General features: G+C 53.7%; 1 protein-coding gene across 3 annotated transcripts in view; it reads right to left on the bottom strand.

Moving 5' to 3' along the window:
- Positions 1 to 20,359, bottom strand: part of CELF4 (CUGBP, Elav-like family member 4) — a 321,661-nt gene that overhangs the window by 10,321 nt on the left and 290,981 nt on the right. The window contains exons 6-11 of one of the 3 annotated variants that reach the window (XM_011943643.1): positions 20,093 to 20,236; positions 18,794 to 18,941; positions 16,563 to 16,712; positions 12,331 to 12,396; positions 10,420 to 10,503; positions 4,926 to 5,009 (exon numbers count right to left, since the gene is read on the bottom strand). In XM_011943643.1, coding sequence (XP_011799033.1) covers positions 4,926 to 5,009; positions 10,420 to 10,503; positions 12,331 to 12,396; positions 16,563 to 16,712; positions 18,794 to 18,941; positions 20,093 to 20,236 — 676 coding nt within the window. The remainder of the gene's footprint in view (positions 1 to 4,925; positions 5,010 to 10,419; positions 10,504 to 12,330; positions 12,397 to 16,562; positions 16,713 to 18,793; positions 18,942 to 20,092; positions 20,237 to 20,359) is intronic. The other 2 variants (XM_011943644.1, XM_011943645.1) reach the window with 2 other exon arrangements.

The raw sequence follows: 20,359 nt of genomic DNA, 5'->3' as shown, positions 1-20,359 counted from the left end.
GCAGCCCCTCCGCCCCCACTCCCGACTCTGCCCGCCCCTCCAGGCTCCGGGTGGGCCCTGGGCGTCACCTCGCCCCGGGCGCCGTCGGCACCTCTCTTCTCCACGCCCTGTGCTGTGGACTAAGCATGCACCAGCTGGTATGTCCGCAACAAGTAACAAGACCATCAGTGCAAATCAGGCCACAGGCCTCCGTGCAGAAGCGCTTCCCACGCGTTCACTCCTGTGCCCACATGGGATGCAGAATCTTGCGGCTCCCAGGCCCACCCGCGCAGGTCCCAGATGGGCACGGGTCATGTTCCCAAAAGGTCAGAAGTCACCTTTGGGGAACTCGGAATGCATCTCCTTATACAGACAACATTTTACATCAGCATTTCCCAAACTGACCCTAACAGGTGCTCCTCAAGAAAGGTCTTGTGTGGTCAGGAGATTTATAGCCAGGCCCACTGGGCCAGTCCAGCATATCAACAAATAACGTCCCCTCCCTCACCGAGATGTAGTAAATTAACTTTTATAGTTTTGTTTAATCTAGTATTTCCTTGAATTTATTCGCCTTTAGAGGCCTCTTCTCCTGTAAAAAGGACTTAGATCCTGCAAAATATATGAAAGCTTGGCGAGAGACCGAGGCCTTCCCCTGAACGTGCCCGTTGTGTACTGGTCCCCAAATGGCCATTAGGTATAAGACAGAGATGCACAGCCACCCCGGAGTGAAGTAGAAGCCGTCTTCTCAGTTAACTGTTCGTGGTACCTCGGGCCTGCCTTGGGACTTCTCTCCAAGAAAGAGAGCCCTTCCTCACTTTCCCTACCTGGCGGCTCTTTTTCCCTCTTTCCCTCTGCCCCAGATGCTGCCTCTGTCGTCTCTTACTTTCTCTCCTCTCCTTCCTGTCTTGCTCAAGTTTGCTCTGCAGCCAAACAAGCACAACAATTGGTCAGCTGGGCCCAGAGCAACAAAACCAACCTCTGTATAAATATAGATACCAGAATAAATAGGGAGAATTTCAGCTGATCCATAGTCGGAGATTCGCCTCCAGCCATGTTTCTACCAGCTCAGCCCCTCCTGGCCTGTCCCCACCTCCACTGACCTGTATGTCTAATCACTAAAGTCAAGTCCTTAGTAAACCGGAGCAGTTTTCAAATATGTGAATTGTGTGTTGATACTGCTTTCCCCAGAATAAGGAAGGTGGCTGGACAAAAGCTGTCCCTGCCAGGACAAGGTAGCCTGACTATGGGGGACATGTTGCCCCTCATTCCTCTTATCATCCACCTCAGCTCAAAGAAGGGAGGGGAAAGAAGATAAAAAGGGCTGGAGGAGCTGTCTAGGGCATAGGTGTAGAGGCAGGCAGAACCACTGTGTGCAGGGAGCAGAGAGGAAGTTCTGGAGTTGGGCAGAAGCCCAGCCTTCCGGGAAGAGTTTAGCGCTCCCCGGAAGCCCAAGAGTTGAGGAGGAGTCCAGGGTCCAGGGAACTTTTCTTCCCTTGAACTGTTATTAACTGGCTAGCAGTCAGAGCAGGGTCTCTCCCCTGCAGACTGGAGGCCCCTGTGGCAGGGCTCTGGGCACTGTCACCCAAGTTCATGCTTCTAGGACCATCTTCCTTCTTCCAGAGCTACCTCTCCTGCCCTCTTCCTGCTCTCAGAAGGTTTCTTCTCCCAGGCCCTGTGGGAAGGCCCGCAGGTAGAATCCCCCCATGGTATCCCCCCAGCCCTCCTTCCAACATAGGAACTTTTCTGCTTGACATGCCCTCATGAAGGTCTCTGGAAGGTTCTGCTCATAAATTTACATGTATGCTTATAAAGAGTGAATGTGGCCTTTGAGGAGTTCTCTTTAACATAGGGCCCAGCACTTTGGAAGGCCGAGAAGGGCGGATCACGAGGTCAGGAGATTGAGACCATCCTGGCTAACACGGTGAAACCCCGTCTCTACTAAAAAATACAAAAAACTAGCCGGCGAGGTGGCGGGCGCCTATAGTCCCAGCTACTCGGGAGGCTGAGGCAGGAGAATGGCGTAAACCCGGGAGGCGGAGCTTGCAGTGAGCTGAGATCCAGCCACTGCACTCCAGCATGGGCGACAGAGCGAGACTCCGTCTCAAAAAAAAAAAAAAAAAAAAAACATAGGGCCACTTTTACAGCAAAAATAGCACTTTAAGAACAAAGGGGACCTAGCACTTCCTGAGGGTCTGCCCTGGGTAAGCTCCCTAACAGCATCCCTGGGGCAATGATTCAAATCCCCTTTTTACAGAGGAAGCCAGTGAGGCTCACAGGGCTAAATGATTTGCCCATGAGGGAATGCTGAAGTTAGGTCTCACTTTATTTTATTTTTGTTTATGTATTTATTTTGTTTATTTATTTTTGAGACGGAGTATTGCTGTGTTGCTAGGTTGGAGTACAGTGGTGTGATCTCGGCTCACTGTAACCTCCCTTCCTGAGTTCAAGCAATTCTCCTGCCTCCACCTCCCAAGTAGGTGGGACTTCAGGCGCCCGCCATCATGCCCAGCTAATTTTTGTATTTTTAGTAGAGATGGAGTTACACCATGTTGGCCAGGCTGGTTTCGAACTCCTGTCCTCAAGTGATCTGCCCACCTCGGCCTCCCAAAGTGCTGGTATTATAGGCATGAGCCACTGCGCCCAGCCTAGGTCTCACTTTAAAGGCCTCTGTGATATTGGCAGAAAGCTCAGCTGCCTGGTGAGAGAGAGAACCCAAGTGGCTTAACCAGGAACAGCTGGGCTGGACCAACATCTCAGGAGTCTGTCCTTTTTTCAGGGCTGGTATGCTTGACATCAGAAATTTGTTCAAGAGAGGAGAGCTAGATTAGAGGTATACAAAGAATGTTTCTTTAAAAAGCAGGAAGAAAAAAATGTAGTCCTGGCTAATTTAAGTGGGCTAACAGCTTGAAGAGGATAGTGCTTAGAGTAGACTGCGAGGAAATGCCTTTGGAAAGCCGGGCTGCACCCACACCCGGGACAGTGCAAATGAGCCAAGTCTGGCTATGGCTGGAGACTAAACCTGTTCCAGCAGAGGCGCCCAGAGCTTCCTGGGCTCTCAGCAGTGCTCTTCTCATTTACGTAACATTTGGGACTTACTTAAAGAGCAGATGCAACTGATTTCCAGCTTGTTGTTTTTACGTACATAATTATAATTCATAAGGAGAAATACCAAAGAGTGGAGGCCCGCAACCCTGTCTTTTGCTTTTGCTTTGTTTTTCCACACCCAGAGAGAAATGAGCTGCTGGGGCAACTCCATGCCATTGAAAGACCACAAGTTCCCTGTGGCAGCTCCAGAGGGGAAGGGACAATGGTACAAAGATCTTGACTACTTTGGGGAACATGTTCTGAATCCTCAAGCCTTTCGTGATTCCAGAAAGTTGGACTCCAGAGTGGACACTCCTTAGCATGTGCTTCCTGATGCTGCACTCCTGTCTCCTCTCCCCTCCACCACCCCCAAGCTGGGACTTGGGTTCCCTGGCAACATAGCCTCCTACTCTCTCCTCCCAGCCCCAGAATCTGGGGGTCAGCCTGGAGATACTGAGTTTCTGGCAGACTCGGCTCTGGTTCCATATGTGGCTCTCTGGGGACTGGACTCTTCAGTCCTCATGACTTATGAAAGGGTCTGGCCCAGAAGGAAGGGCTGATGGAGAAGGATGAGGAGGTTGGAGGGCAACAAGGAGGAGTGGAGGAGAGGGTGAAATGAAATTCCAGGAGGAGGTCTGACGCTTCCTAGATAGGGTTGCCAGACTTAGCAAATAAAAACATGGCTTACCAGTTACATTTAAGCTTCAGATCAACAATAAATACTTTTTTACTGTAAGTACATACTTATACTAAAAATGGATACTTTGTCTATCTGAAATTCAAATTTAACTGGCCATCCTATATTTTATCTGACAGCCATACTTCTGGATGCTTCCAAGTTTTCCCTCTCCCATCTAACACCATGCCCTGGGCACATTTCCGGCAAACTGTATTTTTATTACTCTCAGCTCAAGGATCTCCCACCGTTTCCACTGCCTACTACATACTGCACGAAGCATCCCCATCTGCGTAGTGGAAACACAGACAGCGCACCCCCGTGCCTAGTCTCACTTCCTCTGGCTCCTCTCACCCCAGCCCCATGCCTTCCTCATCCAATTCTCCCCACCTGGAGTTCCCTCCCTTTCTTTTTGTGTATTTACATCCATCTGCCTTTCTTGTCACTTCATTGTTAGGTGCCTGGCAGATTTCACTGCTGTAAACATAATTTTCATCTAAGCTCAGTGCTTAGGCTTCCTGAGGGCAGGGACCAGTCTCCTCTTCCTGACTCCTCAACAATACCCACCTCTGGTGGCCTGAGGCAGGTGAGTGGGGAGGGCAGGAGGGGAGCAAAAAGCAGAGTAGACAGAGAAGGAGTTGGGGCAGGACAGAAAGCTGGAGAGAGGAGGCCAAGGGGCGGGCAGGAGAGGGGTCTGGCTCGGTGATTGCCCTGTCCAGGTGTCACGCTCTGCTTTAGCCTCGGGGCTCAGGCCAGGCCACTCTCACCATGAGAGGAGAGGGGCTACTGGGGGAATGGGTGTGGCTGGGCTCTGCCTGCTGCCCCTCGTACCCCTGCTCAAAGTGGCCCCTTTCCCTTCTCAGTCAGTTGGAATTTGGCTGGAAGAGGAAACCCATTTCTTGGACTGGGAGTGGGAGATGGGGAGCCAGGTGGGGTGGGTAGGGAAAGCCAAGAAGCAAAAGGAGTAGTGGGAGAGAGAAGGGTGAGATGAGGCTGGCAAGGGCCATGGAGCAGCTGGGGCGGGGGCAATGTGAAGGAGCAGGTTAAAAGCAGTTGGACACCAGTAGGTTGGTGTGAGCACCGCCCTGTCCTAGGTGAAGCTAATTGGTTTGTTATCTTTACCCACCAAAGCATTTACTTTGGTTAGTCGCCCGATCCACAAACACTTTCGAGGAGATGACATTACCGAAAGGGAGGAACATCTGCATCAGCTCAGCGTCCCCAAACTCCTGGGGCAGATGGTAGATGAACAGGTTACAGCCCTCGGGCCCTGCGGTGAGGGGAGGGGGTGGGCGGGGGAGGAGGGATGGCGGGGTGGGGGAAGAGAGAGACAGAGGAGAGGTGAGCGAGTTAGGCAGCACAGCAGGGAGGGGTGGGGGCAAGGTTAGGAGGGGGGGTCTCATTCCAGATCCAAGGGAGCCCCAGAAGAGGCAGGGATGCTGAGCCCCAGGTCTGAGCTCCGGTCTCTGCTCTGCCCTTGCGCAAGTCACTGAACCTCTCTGTGCCTTGGCTGCCTTTTCTATAAAATGGATCTGTAGCAGAGTCTTGGAAACCCTAGGGCTCCAGAGGCTAGGGTTGGAGCCTCTAGGGTTGGCGACCTACTGCTGTGTCTCTGGAAACCAGGTGCTGAGGATAGGGAAGGCCCGGGAGATCCGGGAGGTCTCCCTCCTGCCCAGCCCCTGCTCTGGGGGGACCAGGGTATCCCCTGGGGCAGCTATGTCCTGTGCTGGGGAGACACCCCACTTTCCCCTCTCGCAGGCCAAGCTCAGACTCTAGGACTTGGGTGCCCATCCTCCCCCTGGCCTGCAGCCTCTCCTTCTCATCTGCCCCTCATGGCCCAAATGCCCTGCCCAGTTCCTCACACCCAGGAAACCAAGATTTATCCTGCCTCCTCCTATATAGGTGTGTAGGAAGGGCTGCAACCGAGGCTCTATGATTAGCCAGGGAACCCTCCAGCCTCATGACATGAATGTTCTTCATTTGGTTACCACAGTAACAGACCTGTGACTTCGGCAGCACAAACTATGTGTCAGGCTGTTCTGAGCTCTTTACATGTACCTAACTCACTTAATCCTTACAGCAACCCTGTGATGTTATTATCATCATTGCCACTTCACAGATGAGGAAGTGAGGCCCAGAGAGGTTAAGTCACCTGCCAAAACACACACAGCTGGGAGGGGCCTGGAGCCAGTACATGAGCCCAGCCTCTCTGTCTCCGTAGTGTGAGTTTTCTCCCTCTTGCTACCAAAAAATCTCAATACCCCAGACTCCCTGAACACTAAGCAGGGCTTTAGCTTTCTAAAATTCCCAATAACTATTTACCTGTTTCTTTTGAAATAATCAAAACGCTCCATTTTAACTCTTTGAAATGGAAATCGTTCCAAGATGTGTCTTAGATGGCATATGCCACATATAGTTTCATCTTTTAAAGTGACCTGTGGTCATTTCAATGATGGCATCCAAGCTGTGGTGGGAATGGGAAGGAACCAGCTGCACCTAGCGTTGTGTAAGAAGCAAGGTTCTGACCAGAGGCTGCTGGAAACCTAGGCGTGAGCTGAACAGTGAAGGCTGTAAGGCACCGACGTGGGCTGCTGCATGGCTTTCGCAGCCAGAGCCAACCGTCCTTGTTCTCCAGGAGCAGTGAGGCTGCCAGACAACCCAGTTCTGGAGCAAGGACTCGATTTAGAGACTCTGCACCTTCTCTTCTGCTCCTCTACCTTCCACTCTCCTCCTTTTCTCCATCTATTTCTACTCCCTCGAGGTTCACAGCCTAGAACAAAAATTTCCCCAACCCCTAAAGCTGCCCAAGGAGCCACTGGCCTCCTCCCTCCTTGCTGTTCACCCTGCACCCTCTGCCCACCCAGCCCTCCGGCCTCCCCTCCCTGGACTGCTGGCTCCCAGGCATCCGCTAGGGGACGGCGCATTCAGAACCAGGCACAAATGTGCTCCCTCACCCCCTTCCAGGGGTTCCTGGTGGTGGATACCCCCGAGCTCTGGTGGCCCTCCCCTCACCTTGTCCCCTCCAACCATGCTGTCTTCCCACTGGTTCATGCCCTGTGAATGTGCCCTTGATGGCCCCCAGCTCCCCATACCCTCCCTCTCTGAAAGAACCTCCGGCCTCTCCCTGCTCGTGCCCGAATCCACACTCCATCCTCTGGGGTAGGGCTCTTTCTCCTTTGTCTGGAGGTTTTTCTCTCCAACCAGACTGGCTGCTCCCAGGGGCATGCTCCTTCTTGCGTCCTCCTGCCCAGCCCCCTCCAGGCCCGCACACACCTTCCTTCCTCCTCTCATCCTCACTCTTCCAGGCCCTGACTGCTCCACCCCAGGCTGACACCTGCCTTGACTTGGGGCCCTGGCTCCGAGTTCCAAGTTCTGCAAGCTGCTTTATGTGGAAGTTGCATCTGTTCTCCTTAGAGATAAGGAGTCTTCACAGACAGGGCCCACAGGCTCAATCCCATGTGCATGGTGTGTGGTGGAGCCCCAGGGATGACTCTCTAGCCCAGGCCTGACAAAGAAGCCAGGGCAGCAGCTCTAGTCCCTTCCCCTGGACAGTGAGTCCACACACTGTCTAACTCCAGCTACCTCCAAGCCCGTCTGCACTCCCTCATTCACAGATGACAGAACATGCAGATGGTAGAGCTGGCAGGACTTTAGAGACCAATCTGGTCCAGGCTAGCCTTCTGAGAAATAGTGAAGCAGAGCTGCAGAGACAGAAAGCAGCTACCCCTGACCACCCTGCAGCCCTGGCAGAGCCACTGCGGCAGCCATCCCTGAGGGTAACCTCATCCAATCTGTGGGGCAGATGGCCTCTGGGGAATTCAGGCACCTGTCCATTTTCAGGCTTAGCTCAAAGACGAGGAGGTGGCAGAAGGGTCCTCCCCTGCCACCAGAATATCCTGATATTTCCATGACTTTCCTCATGGGGAGGGGACCACGACATAAAAAGGCCAACTCTTGGCAGGGATGGAGGAACACAGCCTTCTTTCTTGTCCATGACTTGGACAACTCTGTGGGACACGGTTGTGGCCAGGCTCCAGCCCACCTTGCACCTGTCTCTCCCTGGCCCCATGCTCACCTTGGACTCTGCGGCAGCTGTACTTTTGCTCCCGCTGTTCCCCCTGCCTGGACCACCTGCCTCCCCAGTTCTATGTGCTGCCAACCTCTGCTCATCCTTCCAGACCCACAGAAGCCTTCCTGACAAACCACTCTCAGAGCCATGCCCTCACCCACCCATGCTGTGCAGCTCTGTTGGTGTGTTACTCTTCCCCATCCCTTGCTTCCCTGGGGTGGCTCAACCCATGCACCATGGCCTGGGAGAATGGGGACAATGGCAGCAGATCCCACCACTCCAAGGAGAGGCTGGAGACAGGACTGGCCACAGAGGGCCTAGACTAGGGAGCAGGGTATAGTGGGGCAGGAACTGCAGCTGCTCAGAGACGGAGAAAAGGAATGAGGAGTTCAGAGCTACACGTACAGGATGGTGCAGAGTGTAGGGTGGGAGAGGGGCAGGAGGGCCCATGGGAGCCTGAGTTTAAGGCCTGCAGTAGGGGCTGTCATGTGTGTTGGGCAGGGTGGCATTGACCTGTAACTGTGTGAGGGGTGGGGCAGGATTCAGAGACCCCTGAGCCAACAGGCCAGAGTGATTCAGGGAGCTGACAATGGCCTGAAACCAGTGGGAGAAAAAATATCAGGGCCTGTGGGCACAGCTCTCTGTTCTGGACCTGGAGCAGTCGACATGGGGACTCCTGGATCCCACCCCTTGTGGCCCCGGTCTGACTGATGAAGGCTTGGACTGTGGAGAAGGCAAGGGCAGGGTAGGCCCAGGGTTGCAGCCCAATGAGGGGACTACCCTTACCCCCACTTCACCAGTGGTAGCCCAGTGTCCCTCAGCTGCAGCAGTGTGTGGCAGGGTACAGACTGGGCCTTCCTGTGCACCCCTCTGGGTCCTGTAACTTGGCTCTCCTGGGCACGGGAAGCCCTGATGCCCCCGATCTCAGAAGTTGCCTGCTGAGTGTGAGCTGGGGCAGTATGCCTCATGCACAGCCTTGGAAGGGGTGGTAGCTTGGTAAAGAAAGGGCGGTGTGCACAGACACTTGCAGAATGGAGTTCGGGGCAGACTTAGCCGGCTTGGTCCTCACACCCCTCCACAGAATGCTCCCCACTCTACTCACTTTCCTTTGAGGACACTGAGGCTGAGGGGATAGAGTGATTTGTTCAGAGTCACAGGGGAAGGAGGTGCCAGAGTCCCACCCAAAAGGGTTTTCTCTGAAGGCCAGGCTCTCAGCCAGGCAGGCTGCGGCACCTGTTTGGGGTCTGAGGGACCTGTCTGGCGCTGGGGCCTGTCAAATGATGCTGGACCGGCAGACTCTTGAGGCCCTTTCCAGGACTAATCTACATCGGAGGGTATCAGGACACTGTGCTGCAGGGGCTATGAGTCAGGCTTTTGGAAGCCACCGGAAGGCTCTGACCACAGGGGCTGCCAGGGGCAGATTTGGTGCCTCACTACCCAGTGACCGTTTCCATAGGGGTAGAGAGGACAGGACCTTGTTAGTGTCCTGCCCCTCAAGCTGAGCTCTCTGTGGCAGGCCCACAGAGCCCCAGAGGGTGGGCCTGTTCATCCAGCCTCCTGTCTTCCTGCTTATGTGGATCCCTAGGCACTGAGACGGGAAGACGCTGACTGGCATTCTGTGGTCCCTGGCAACTGACCCAAAGATCTCGCTGTCCTGCCCTGTTCACACCAGGGCCTTTGGACACAGCTTTCTAGGATCACCCCCTTCTTCCATTAGGCCTGCACTAGGGCATTCTCATCCCTTCTCATCCTGCCCACGCAGTCCTGCCCTGGGAGCTCCACCTGCTTCTCCTGGTCACTCAGCACAGCTTCTGTGGGTAATAAACTCATCTCCCTCTCCCATTCCCCTCAGCCATGAGCCCTCCTACTTCTCCCCACCCTCACCACTGGCCAAATCCTGCGACCAGAGGAGGGGGGTTCTTGGACCCCACCTCCTCTGGGGCTTCCCTTCCTGACCCTCTGAGCCTGGTTACCATCTTTTCCTCAATGTGCGCAGCTATCAGAGCTGGTTCTGCAAACCACCATGTTGTTGGAGTCTCATCTCCCAGCTATGCTCCCTGGGAACACAGTGGTGGGCCCTCCAGTGAAAACCCCCAAGGATGGGCCTCTATCTCCTCTGGAAGATCAGAAACTCCCTGGGTCAGGGACAAGGCCTCCACTGGCACACACATGCCTAACCTCTGCTAGGTTCTGTTTAAGGGATGGTTCAAGGGCTTGCCAAGGAAGAAGCACAAACCCAACCATTCAGAAGCGGTTCTCATAAACCAAGGTTTCAATACGTGAGCTCTGTGTTAGGCCAGCAGCAATGATTGAGGGGAGTAGGAAAGGCGCCTTGTGTGGGACCTGCCAGCACTCAGGGCATTCTGTTCAGGCCCCTGCCCTAGGCCGGACACCACTATGGTGTACAGAGCTGCCCACAAGAAGTAGACCTCTACCCTTAAGTTGGAGAGCACCACTCCTCACAGCCTTGCTGTCTTCCCTCGCCCACCTCAACACAGCACACAAATGTGGTCACCTTTCCAACACACACCCCAGCCCAAGGCCCAGGTGAGCAGCCTCTTTGGGGACAACTAGGGTAAGGAGGGGCCCAGGAGCTGGCCTGCAGACTCACCTTCTCTCTGCTGCTGGGGGATCATTGGAGGCGGCTGAGGAAAGGCCTGGCTTATCTGACCATAGGCAGCAGGGTAGGCGGCTGCTGGAGGCCCAAGACAAGAAGCAAGAGCCGGCGACAAGGCAGAGAGTGGAAGCAGGAAGAAAGAGAGAGATTTCAGTGCAGGCAGTAAAAGCAGATCAGCCAAAAAGCGCCCTGCCACTCGGCCACTTAGGACAAAGCCAGCTTTCAGTTCCCGGACTAACAGAGAAGTTGCAAGGTGAAGAGTGGAAATGCGTGTGTGGGTGTGTGTACGTATGTGTGCGCATGTGTGTACATTACATGGATACATGTATGTACATGTGAGTATGTGTATGTGTGTGCGTGTACATTACACGTATACATGCATGTGTGTGGGTGTACACGTGTGTGTACATTACATGCATATATGCATGTGTGAGGTGTATGTGTGTGTGTGAGTACATGACATGCACACATGCATGTGTGTATGTGTTTGTAGGTGTGTGTACATTACATGTGTGCATGCACATGTGTGGCTGTGTGTACGTGTATGTACGTGTGTGTGGGTGTGTGCATGTGTGTACATGGTGTTAGCGCGTGTGTGCATACATTACATGCATACATGCACGTGTGTGTACATGTGTGCATGTGTGTGCATTACATGCATACATACGTGTTTGTGTGTGTTTCAGGGGAGGCAAGTTGAATTTGAAATAGTGGATAAACCACATGTGTGCATAACACACAATCATGGATAATTAAAAACACCAAAATGGCCTGGGCAAGATCACCCCATCCCACCTAGAATCCACAGGAAGGTTTTCCTACTTCTCTGAGCCACAGCTGACTCCTGCTGGCAGGCCCTCACTCCTGCTCAAATGGCACCTGTGTGGGAGGTGGGCGGCCACCTGAGGTGTGGACTTGGCCTCTCGGAAGCCTGTCAGGGGGTAGTCCCCAGGAGCAGAGAACTGAGTTGGATAAACCTGATTGTCCAGCTGGAAAGGGCCCGAGGTAGGACAGGAGTGGCTGGCTCCCTCCTCTGCCTGGCTTGGCTCCCATAGCAGCAGAGCCTGAAGTCAGAGCTCAGGGGACCCAGGAGGTGACAGCACCTCCTCTGGGCTCCAGATGTGCCAGGCCAGCTTCACCTCAGTTCCCTCACCCCTTGCCGGGCAGCCCCACTGCACTCATGGGAGACAGCACTTGCTCTTCTAAGCACAGGGAAGAGAGACCCTGATCAGGTCAGGCAGTAGGACACAGGCTAGGCAGGGACGATGATGGGGTGCTGTGTCATCCAGGGGTGAGAGAAAGAGAGAAGCCTGGCTGACAGCTCGGCTTGCACTCAGTGACCCCAGGCCCTCTGCTCACTCAAGGCTATCCCTTCCCACCTCTCTTCCTCTGCTCCCTGTCACACCTGCTGGGACCCCATCCTGCTGCCTGTGTGTGAGGAAGGGGATGGGGAAATGGCATCTCTTCTAGAGGACCTCCTTCTCTCAAACCAGGCATCTGTGCTTCCCAGGCCAGTGACTGTGACCCGTGGTGGGCACACCCAGGTCCAGCCTCACCTGTGGTGCTGTTGTCAAACCTGGTGCTCCTGGGCAAACCGGCCCTGGAAACTCCTTGGGGAAGGGAAATCTGGCCTCAAAGACAAGTAACTGCCCAGCAAGGGCAAAACTTCCACATGGCCTGCCCACTCGCCTGAAGTTCTGCCCATCCCCACTGCAGGGGCACTCTAGGTGGCCCGCTGACAGGAAGGCAGCCTGGAGGATCTCTGGCAGCACAGCCCTCCCTCTTTCCACTCTCTCTCCCCACCCCATGCAGTGCTGGCCCCAGGTCTGAGGGGGCACTGGTGTCACAGGCGTGGAGAGATAAACGGAGTTGGGGAAGGAGCCGTGGGGACGCGTGGATACTAACGACCTGCATACTGCTGCACTCCGGCGTAGGCCTGCTGCAGGGGGTCCGCGGCGGTGGGGCTCTGCGCTGTAGGGAGCCAAGGGGACAGAGGTCAGCAGTGCCCACCACACTGGCCCTCCCCCCTATGCCCATGAGGACAATGATGTAGTTGCACCGCCTTTTCTGGCTACTGCAGGCTCTGCCCTGGGGCAGGGCATCTGAGACAGAAACCCTGAGTGCCTGGACCCTCTGGGGGTCACCTTCCCTAGACCAGCATCCTTGGCAGGGTAGACAGTTGGCCACCCTGGCTGGGGGATGCAGGCTGCAGTTGGCCTAGGTTTGGGGTAAGATGGGGGTTCATGCAGAGCACTGTGGAGGGTTGGGGAGGAGATGCCAAGGAAGCCTCAACACTGAGATGCTAGCTGGGGGACACACAAGGGGCCCAGCCCTGCATAAGGGCTGTGGGGAAAGGGAGAGGGGGCTGACAGCCCCTAAAGGGTGAAAGAAAGGGCAAGAAGGCCTCATACTACTACTTTGTCCTCCTGGGTCACTGTGCCTGCTCACAAAGAGGGACCTGCCCTCACTGTCAGGGAAGCTGCACCAGGCATGGAGGTTTTTCACCCCTAGCCCATGGCCAAGCTCCTCTCAGCAGGGACCAGCTATGCAAATGGGGTCTTCCCAGCAGACTGAGAGAGGGGTGCTGCCCTCAGAACCAAGGAACCAGAAGACCAAGGACCTTCCTCCTGTCTTCCAACACTGTGACCCTGGGATGTCTCCCACCCAGTGGGAAGAGAGGTCCCCTGAACTGATACTTTGGCAAGAAACTCAGGGAAGCTGGACTGAGGGAAAGGCCTGGTTCCCTTCTGTTGCCTTTGCCGTCTCTGCAGAAGCTGTGGGCAAAAGCCTGAAGCATGGGCCAGCAGTAGGCACTGGTTTTGGTGACCAAGGCTGGTGGTGACTAATGTGGGAGTGGGCTGGCCTTGGAAGCCCAGAGACGTGGTAGAGGCAGGGACTGCCCAGAGGGAGGATGGAGCCCTAGGATGCTTGAGGGAAAACCAGATAACATGCGGTGGCAGGAAGAAACTATCTGGGCTTATCCGCCTGTCAACTCAGGCCAGCTAAGCTAACTGGCTCTGCCAGGCTTTGGGATCTTTAGTCTAGGAACAGTGCCCCAGCTTCCCTTCTGAGCATGTTTCCCTGAGTATCTCAGTAAACCTCCATTAGAAAAAGAGCACCTGGGCTGGGCACAGTGGCTCATGCCTGTAATCCCAACACTTTGGGAGGCCGAGGTGGGTGGATCACCTGAGGTCAGGAGTTTGAGACCAGCCTGGCCAACATAGTGAAACCCCGTCTCTACTAAAAATACAAAAAAATTAGCAGGCATGGTGGTGGGCGCCAGTAATCCCAGCCACTCAGGAGACTGAGGCAGGAGAATCGCTTGAACCCGGGAGGTGGAGGTTGCCGTGAACTGAGATCATGCCATTGCACTCCAGCCTGGGCAACAAAAGCAAAACTCTGTCTCAAAAAAAAGAAAAGAAAGAAAGAAAGAAAGAAAAAGAGCACCTGGGCCTGAAGGACACCCAGGGAAAAGCCTGGGGCAGAGGTCCCTAGAGACAACCGGACAGTAGGTTCCATAGCCCCCAGGAGCAGGATACGGCAGGGCAGTCCGATCCACGAGGGCTCTGCTCAGATGTGGGGAGCTGAAGATTAGCCACAATGCAGCCTCCTTCCTGCCTGGGGCTGTCCCAGTCCCACACCCCATCCCTCTATTTCCCCCATGGTAGAGGCTGGAGCTGAGGGCTCCGCAGTGGGATGTGCCTGGCAGGGTGGTCTCCTCTCTGCCTTCCCTCTGCCTCTATCCTCTGCCAGCCTCTAAGCTCTATGGAGACAGAACCATGTCCAAATTGTGCTCTTGGTCTTTTCAGCTATTCACCCATGCAGTGTGTTTGTGCAAATTAGAAAAGGGTGCCCCTTCCTTTGGGCACACAGCTTGGTGCCCTTATGCAAAATATAACCTGCACGATTTGCATGGCAGTCTCCAGCACAGTGCCAGGAACATCATAAGCATCTGGCAAATAGTATGATGAAAAGAATGAATGAACAATCTTTAATGTTTGCAGGAGCCACCCCTTCAAGGGTGTTTATATGACAGTAAAGGCCACACTGTGTGCATCCAGCAAGAACCCAAAAGGGGAGATCAGAAAAGCTACCTGGGGCTAGGAAGCAGAGAAAAGCATTTATGAGACCCTCTCTACTTCTCTGACTAACGACCTCATTAGTAACTGCCAAAGAGTGAACATTTTGAAGGATCTCGCTCATTACAGTGGGTCCAAACTCTGCATTTAAAGATGGTAAATTAATTTTTTTAATGTACTACTTTTTTCCTTTCCTTCCCTCCATCCCTCCCTCCCTCTTGCTCTGGCAGGGAATTGTTTATGAGATGTGGCAGATTGTTACAAATGGGGGAAGAAACATTTCCAAATTCCATGAGGGAAATAGCTCACAGATGCTGGAGGGGGTTGGGAAGGAGCAGGTTTATCAGGATCCAGAGATCCAGATGGGCTTGTGGGCAGGAAGGGGTGGGAAATGAAGACACCCAGATGTGCTGGGGATGCCACCTCCCAGCCCATGAGCCTGAGACTGGTGGGCTCTCTTCCACCCCCAGCTTGCCCAGCTCCATCCTGCCGCCCTACCAGCTTGGGGTCATCATCTTTAAACAACACTCCAGATCGTTAGAGCCTTATCACTTCACTCTCTAGACTCCTCTGGCCTCTTCTTGGTGCACTGAGGAGTATATTATGGGGCAAACTCTGGAATGGGGAATGGGATCAAGGACAACTCCAAGTTCAAAGTCAGGAAATTCTCCTCTATTTCCCTCTAGTACACTGACCTTGCACTCTGCTGTTGGTGGGACTTGTATATACTACAAATGCCTGGTCTGCACTCCAGATAGGGAAATGAGAATGTCTGGGCTTATGTGGTTATATAAGGCCCCACAGTGGATTCTGATGGGCACTGAAAATGGGGAACAGGACCCAGCCCCTGCTGCCAATCCACCTTGGGCTGGCCTGCCTGCCCTGTGTGCCAATCTCCTTACCACCTCCACTCTTGCCAGGCAGGTCCCTCCACAGGAGGGTGTTCCCCGTTCATCTTCACCTCTCCAATTCCTGCCCATCTGTTAAAGCTCAATGATAGCTTCCTCCTTGGGGAGGCGCTTTTGGGCTTATTCAGCCTACAGAACTCTCCATTCATTGGGATCTTTAGCATTTCAAGTCTGAGAACACTCACTCTTGATCAAACTTAATTCTGCCTTATTGTCTCATCTTTCTGCAGACTTAGATTGTGTTCCCAATGGACTCTGACTTCCCAGGTGATAGGTCCATGTCCTGCCCTCCTTCTTGGGCCCCCTTTTCCTAGCACAAACTGAGTACTTACTGATACTTATGGGGACTCTAACCTCATCCTCTGCCCTCCAGGAAGTAGGGCGGCACTCTCCACATCTGGAGCATGTTGCCCTTGTAGTCTACTACAGGGCTTTGGGCCCAGCTTCCCTGCCCTGATAGCAGCCCATTCTCCAGACTAGGGAGAAGAGCTGCTTCAGGTAAACTGGACACTCTCACCCTGTGAGGACGGCTAAGTTTGAGGAACAAAGTTAATCAGGAGCAGGCCTCCTGGATCTTTCTGTGTGGCAGAGTTGTTGATAAGAGTCTAGGAGCTGTCCAAGGTGCTGGGCTGTCTGTGGTGCTGAGCTGTCCAGGGTGCTAATCGTGCTTTTGCGTGCAGCAAGGGATTCGACTGGTCTGTACTAGACAGACTGCCAATCGTTGTACCTCCCTCCACTCCTTCCCAAAAAGTATTTTTCTACTTAACACTAACCCTGATTTTTCTTCTAGTTTCTATCCCCTTACTTCTTGTAGGTTAAATTGACACTCAATTATGTTGCACTTACTGGTCTCTCTACATGGTTGTACAACTACACCCAGCCTCCTTTCTTTCCTAAGGGAGCATCTGGAATGGGATTCTGTCTCCCAGATCAGAATGACACATACCCAAGGGTAGGATTTGGGTCTCATTTCTTCCATCTCAGGTTCCCTGAAGGAAGATGGGAGGCTGGCCCTCTCTGATCACACTTGGGGTTTCATCAAGGAATGGACAGAGGGCAGGAGCCACATCTTGTTATAACAGCAAGGGTAGGGACAGCATGGATAAAGAATGTGCTGCATAGGGAAATAAGTGCTAACAGATGTGCTTACCTGGGTAGGGGTGGATGCCATTGGCGAACACAGCTTCTGCAGCAGGTTGCCCATTGGCCTGTGGGGGGAGGCCAGTGAAGCCGTTCACCCCAATGGGGGACGGGATGCTAGGCACGGCTGGTGCAGTGATGCCCGGAGGGGTGCTGCCACCTGGGATATTCCAGAGATACAGAAGGGTGAAGGAGGAGGGGAGGCAAGCAGAACAAAGGTGAGGAAGGCCCACCCATAAAGCTCCACTCAACTGTTTCCAAGGACATGTGGGATAGACTTGGACCTCACATACCAGCTCAATACCCATGCCTTGGCTTATCTCCCTATATGAAGTGACTTCACCTATTCCAGTTGTATCCATCCTTTAAGGCAGAATCCAAATTCCACCTGCCTAAAGAAGATTTCTCTGACCCTGATCGCTTGTCCTTGGACAGTACATAGACTACTCTCAATGCCCTTGACTGTAACCACACTTGGTCTTCCTTCAGTCTTTTTTTTTCTTTTGTCTTGCTCTGTTGCCCAGGTTGCTGGAGTCCAGTGGTGCAATCTCAGCTCACTGCAACCTTCACCTCCTGGGTTCAAACAATTCTCCTGCCTCAACCTCCCAAGTAGCTAGGACTACCAGCATGCACCACTAGGCCCGGCTAATTTTTGTATTTTTTAGTAGGGTTGGGGTTTTGCCATGTTGGCCAGGCTAGTCTTGAACTCCTGACCTCAAGTGATCCACCTGCCTCGGCCTCCCAAAATGCTGGGATTACAGGCATGAGCTACCATATTTGGCCCTCCTTAAGTCTTTTTCAGTGCTCTTACTCTCTCCAGCTAAGGCTGGATGAGCTGGTCTTTACTTGGTCACTGGGGAGCTGATATGCCTCTCCAGGAAGAAGTTTTTATGCTCAGATGGAGTAGGTCTTAATTCTGGCATTCTCTTGTACTGAGGCAGACAGGTTGTTATAGAGCCCAGACTCAGCTCTAGCTCATACACAAAGAAGACACCTTGGCCTCCTCCAGTTGAAGCAATAGTAGTGGTCATGATGGTGAGAATACAGTTGGGGTCAAATGACAATATCCTGTGTCCTTCCTAGGCCAGGTCCGTGGAACCTGAGATGTGGATATTATGGTGATTGTACTGAAAGCCCAGAGGCTGGAAAGGGCCTTCCTCTCACGTAGGAAGCAGGGTCCCTCTGAGAACATGGACCTGAGGCTGGCCCACTGCCTGGGCTCATGTGTATCACTTGAAGTTGGGGATCAGAAGTGAAGGATAGTGTTCAAGTTGAGCCCATAGATGGCACAGTCTTTTGTGGCTTTCAGCTGGGAAAGGAACATCTCTCAGATGTTAGGAAAGTTGCTGCTGTGGCCTAGGCACAGAGAGCCAAGGATCTCAGTGAATGAGAGCCTGGGGTACAGGACCAGCCCTTAGGACTAGACTAGCGTGTCTCAACTTTGACACTATTACCATCTGGTGCCAGATAGTTCCTTGTGGTGGCTGTTCTGTGCACTGTAGGATGTATAGCAATACCCCTGGCCTCTACCCACTAGATTTCAGTAGCAATCCCCACTCCCAGTTGTGACAATCAAAAATGTCTCCAGACATTGCCAGATGTCCTGGGGATTCGGGGGCATAACTGCAACAGTTGAGACTCACTGGAACGGACAATAGCCAAGATTCAATCAAAAACATGATTTGTGAGCTGGGTCATTTCCAAATTCCTGCCCCTTGATAACTCTTGTGGTTCTCTCTAGCTTGTTGCATAGTTGTCTTGGAAAAAGCCAGTGAGTCTAGGTTGCGTTAAAGGGAAATGGAAAAAAAGAAAAAAAAAAGTAATACCCAAATGGGTTCCTTCTGTGCTTGGGTCAGGGACTGAACAAGGCCACAGAATGGCCAAGGCTCTTTTCCTCATAGACACTGTAGGGAGATGTCTTCATGTCAATTTCTTTCCAGGTCTCTATTGTTAGTAGAGATCAAGATACATTGTTTCCTGATAAGGTTAAACAGCTTGAGAGAAAGCCACCCCACCCTGAAATCACACCCTAGACTGCATGGGTCCCACATCTCATCTTCCCTTGGATCTTCAGGGATTAGAACATATTTGAGATAAACTCCCAGAAGGCAAGGCCTCTTGGGCCCAGACACTATGTGCTTTTGCCACAGAATGGTCCGCTGACAGCTGAAATTAGGTCCCAGCCTGGGGCCAGCTGTTCTCCCACCAGGTCAGACCGTGTGTTGGCACCTGCCAGCTCACCTGAGGTTGGGGTCATAGGTGCGGCCGCCAGGCCATTCATGTTGAGGGCCGCCATCTGCTGCATCTGGGCGGCAGCGAAGGCAGCCATGGGGTTCAGGTAGCCGCCCTGCGCGACTGATGCCATCAGGGCCGCTTGCTGCTGCATCAGCTGGGGCAGAGGGAGTGGAAAAAATATCACGTGCTTCCAGGGGGCATCCCTCCCCGACAGGGGCCTCAGCTCCTGGAGACCAACCTCCCAGGCTCTGAGCCCCAGACACCCCAGACAGTCTCCCACTCCAGAAAGCCCTGATGCCTCTCCATTCTTGCCTGTACCTCAACAGCTATTAGAGTCCACTGCCCCGAGAGATGACTATATTTAAAAGTAATGCTAGGGTCTTTGGAACTCTAAAGTTGTTGTTAGGGGCAGGGAAAGAGACTGGTTCCGTGGGTGCTAGTCAGCCCTGTGTACGGCCTGTCATTCGTGGGGAAGTGACATCCAAAGCACTAGAGACATGCGAGATGAGCCTCTGCAGAACTTAACGTAGCACAGGTTTCTGTCCAGAATGGTTTTAATTTGGAGTCTATTGGTAGAAGTGACAGGAGAATTATGAATAGAACCCCAGGCACCCCTAGTGTTGTCACAAAGGTGAGTGCAGACAGGGGAGGCTGCGGAATGTGGCCAAGGCAGACAGTGCTGCAGAAGTGAGGTAAGCCTGCATTTTCAGACCCAGAACCGTGGCTGGCCTCCGTGCCACCCACATGGGGGCTGTGGCTACCAGTCTGGAGGCAGCTCCAAGAGAGGCTGACAGAGTGGGCCTGCATGTGGAAGAAAGAAGTAGGTGGGCCAGAGGCCTGAGGGGATATCGGAAATGTGGGTGTGTAAGGGTTTTTAGGGCGCCTCACAGGAGCCCTGCCAGGAGAGACCAGAAGGCCTGAAGTCCCGTTTCATGGAGTGGGGGTTGTTTGCAACCAATGACCTGAACTTCCCCCTCTCATCTGTGCTTCCCGGGGTTCAACGTTGATCTGGCTGAGGGGAAAAGGCTCAGGGTAACCCACGTTTCTGTGGGGCCTCTCTCAGCTCTGCCCCTTAGAACCAAGACAGCAACACACCTCCTCCTGGCAGCCACCCCAGCTGGACCAGCCTTCTTTCAAACCCTTCTGAAGTTACACTCCCCGGGTTCATGCGTTCATTCCCGGCCCCTCCTCACTCTGGAGGGAAATGGCGAGGGATAGAGCAGAATTTTCGGTTACGTGTCCTGCTCCCTGGGGCTCCCAGGGGAGTGAGCTTGAGAACCGCTGCCCGTTCGCGCTGCCACTTACTGCCTGAGCGTAGGCGCCGTAGGCCCCGAACGGGATGGCCATGGGGTTGAACATGCCCATCTGGCCAGCCATCTGCTGCATTCGCCGCATCGTGCGCTCCTTGTCGGTGTCGGCGAACTTGACCACCAGACTGGACGAGGCTCCCTGCGGCCGGGGCGGCGCGTGAGACCCACCTGCTCCAGAGCCTCCACCCGCAGCTGTCGGTGCCCCTGGCCTGCGCCCACCCCGCCCGCTCCTCGCGGCTCTTTGGAGACGGCGGCATCGGTG

This window comes from Colobus angolensis, unplaced genomic scaffold, assembly GCF_000951035.1.
Source record: "Colobus angolensis palliatus isolate OR3802 unplaced genomic scaffold, Cang.pa_1.0 Scaffold220, whole genome shotgun sequence".
Taxonomy (NCBI): Eukaryota; Metazoa; Chordata; class Mammalia; order Primates; family Cercopithecidae; genus Colobus; species Colobus angolensis.
The sequence above is the reverse complement of the archived record's forward strand: the minus strand, read 5'-3'. Positions and strand labels throughout refer to the sequence as shown.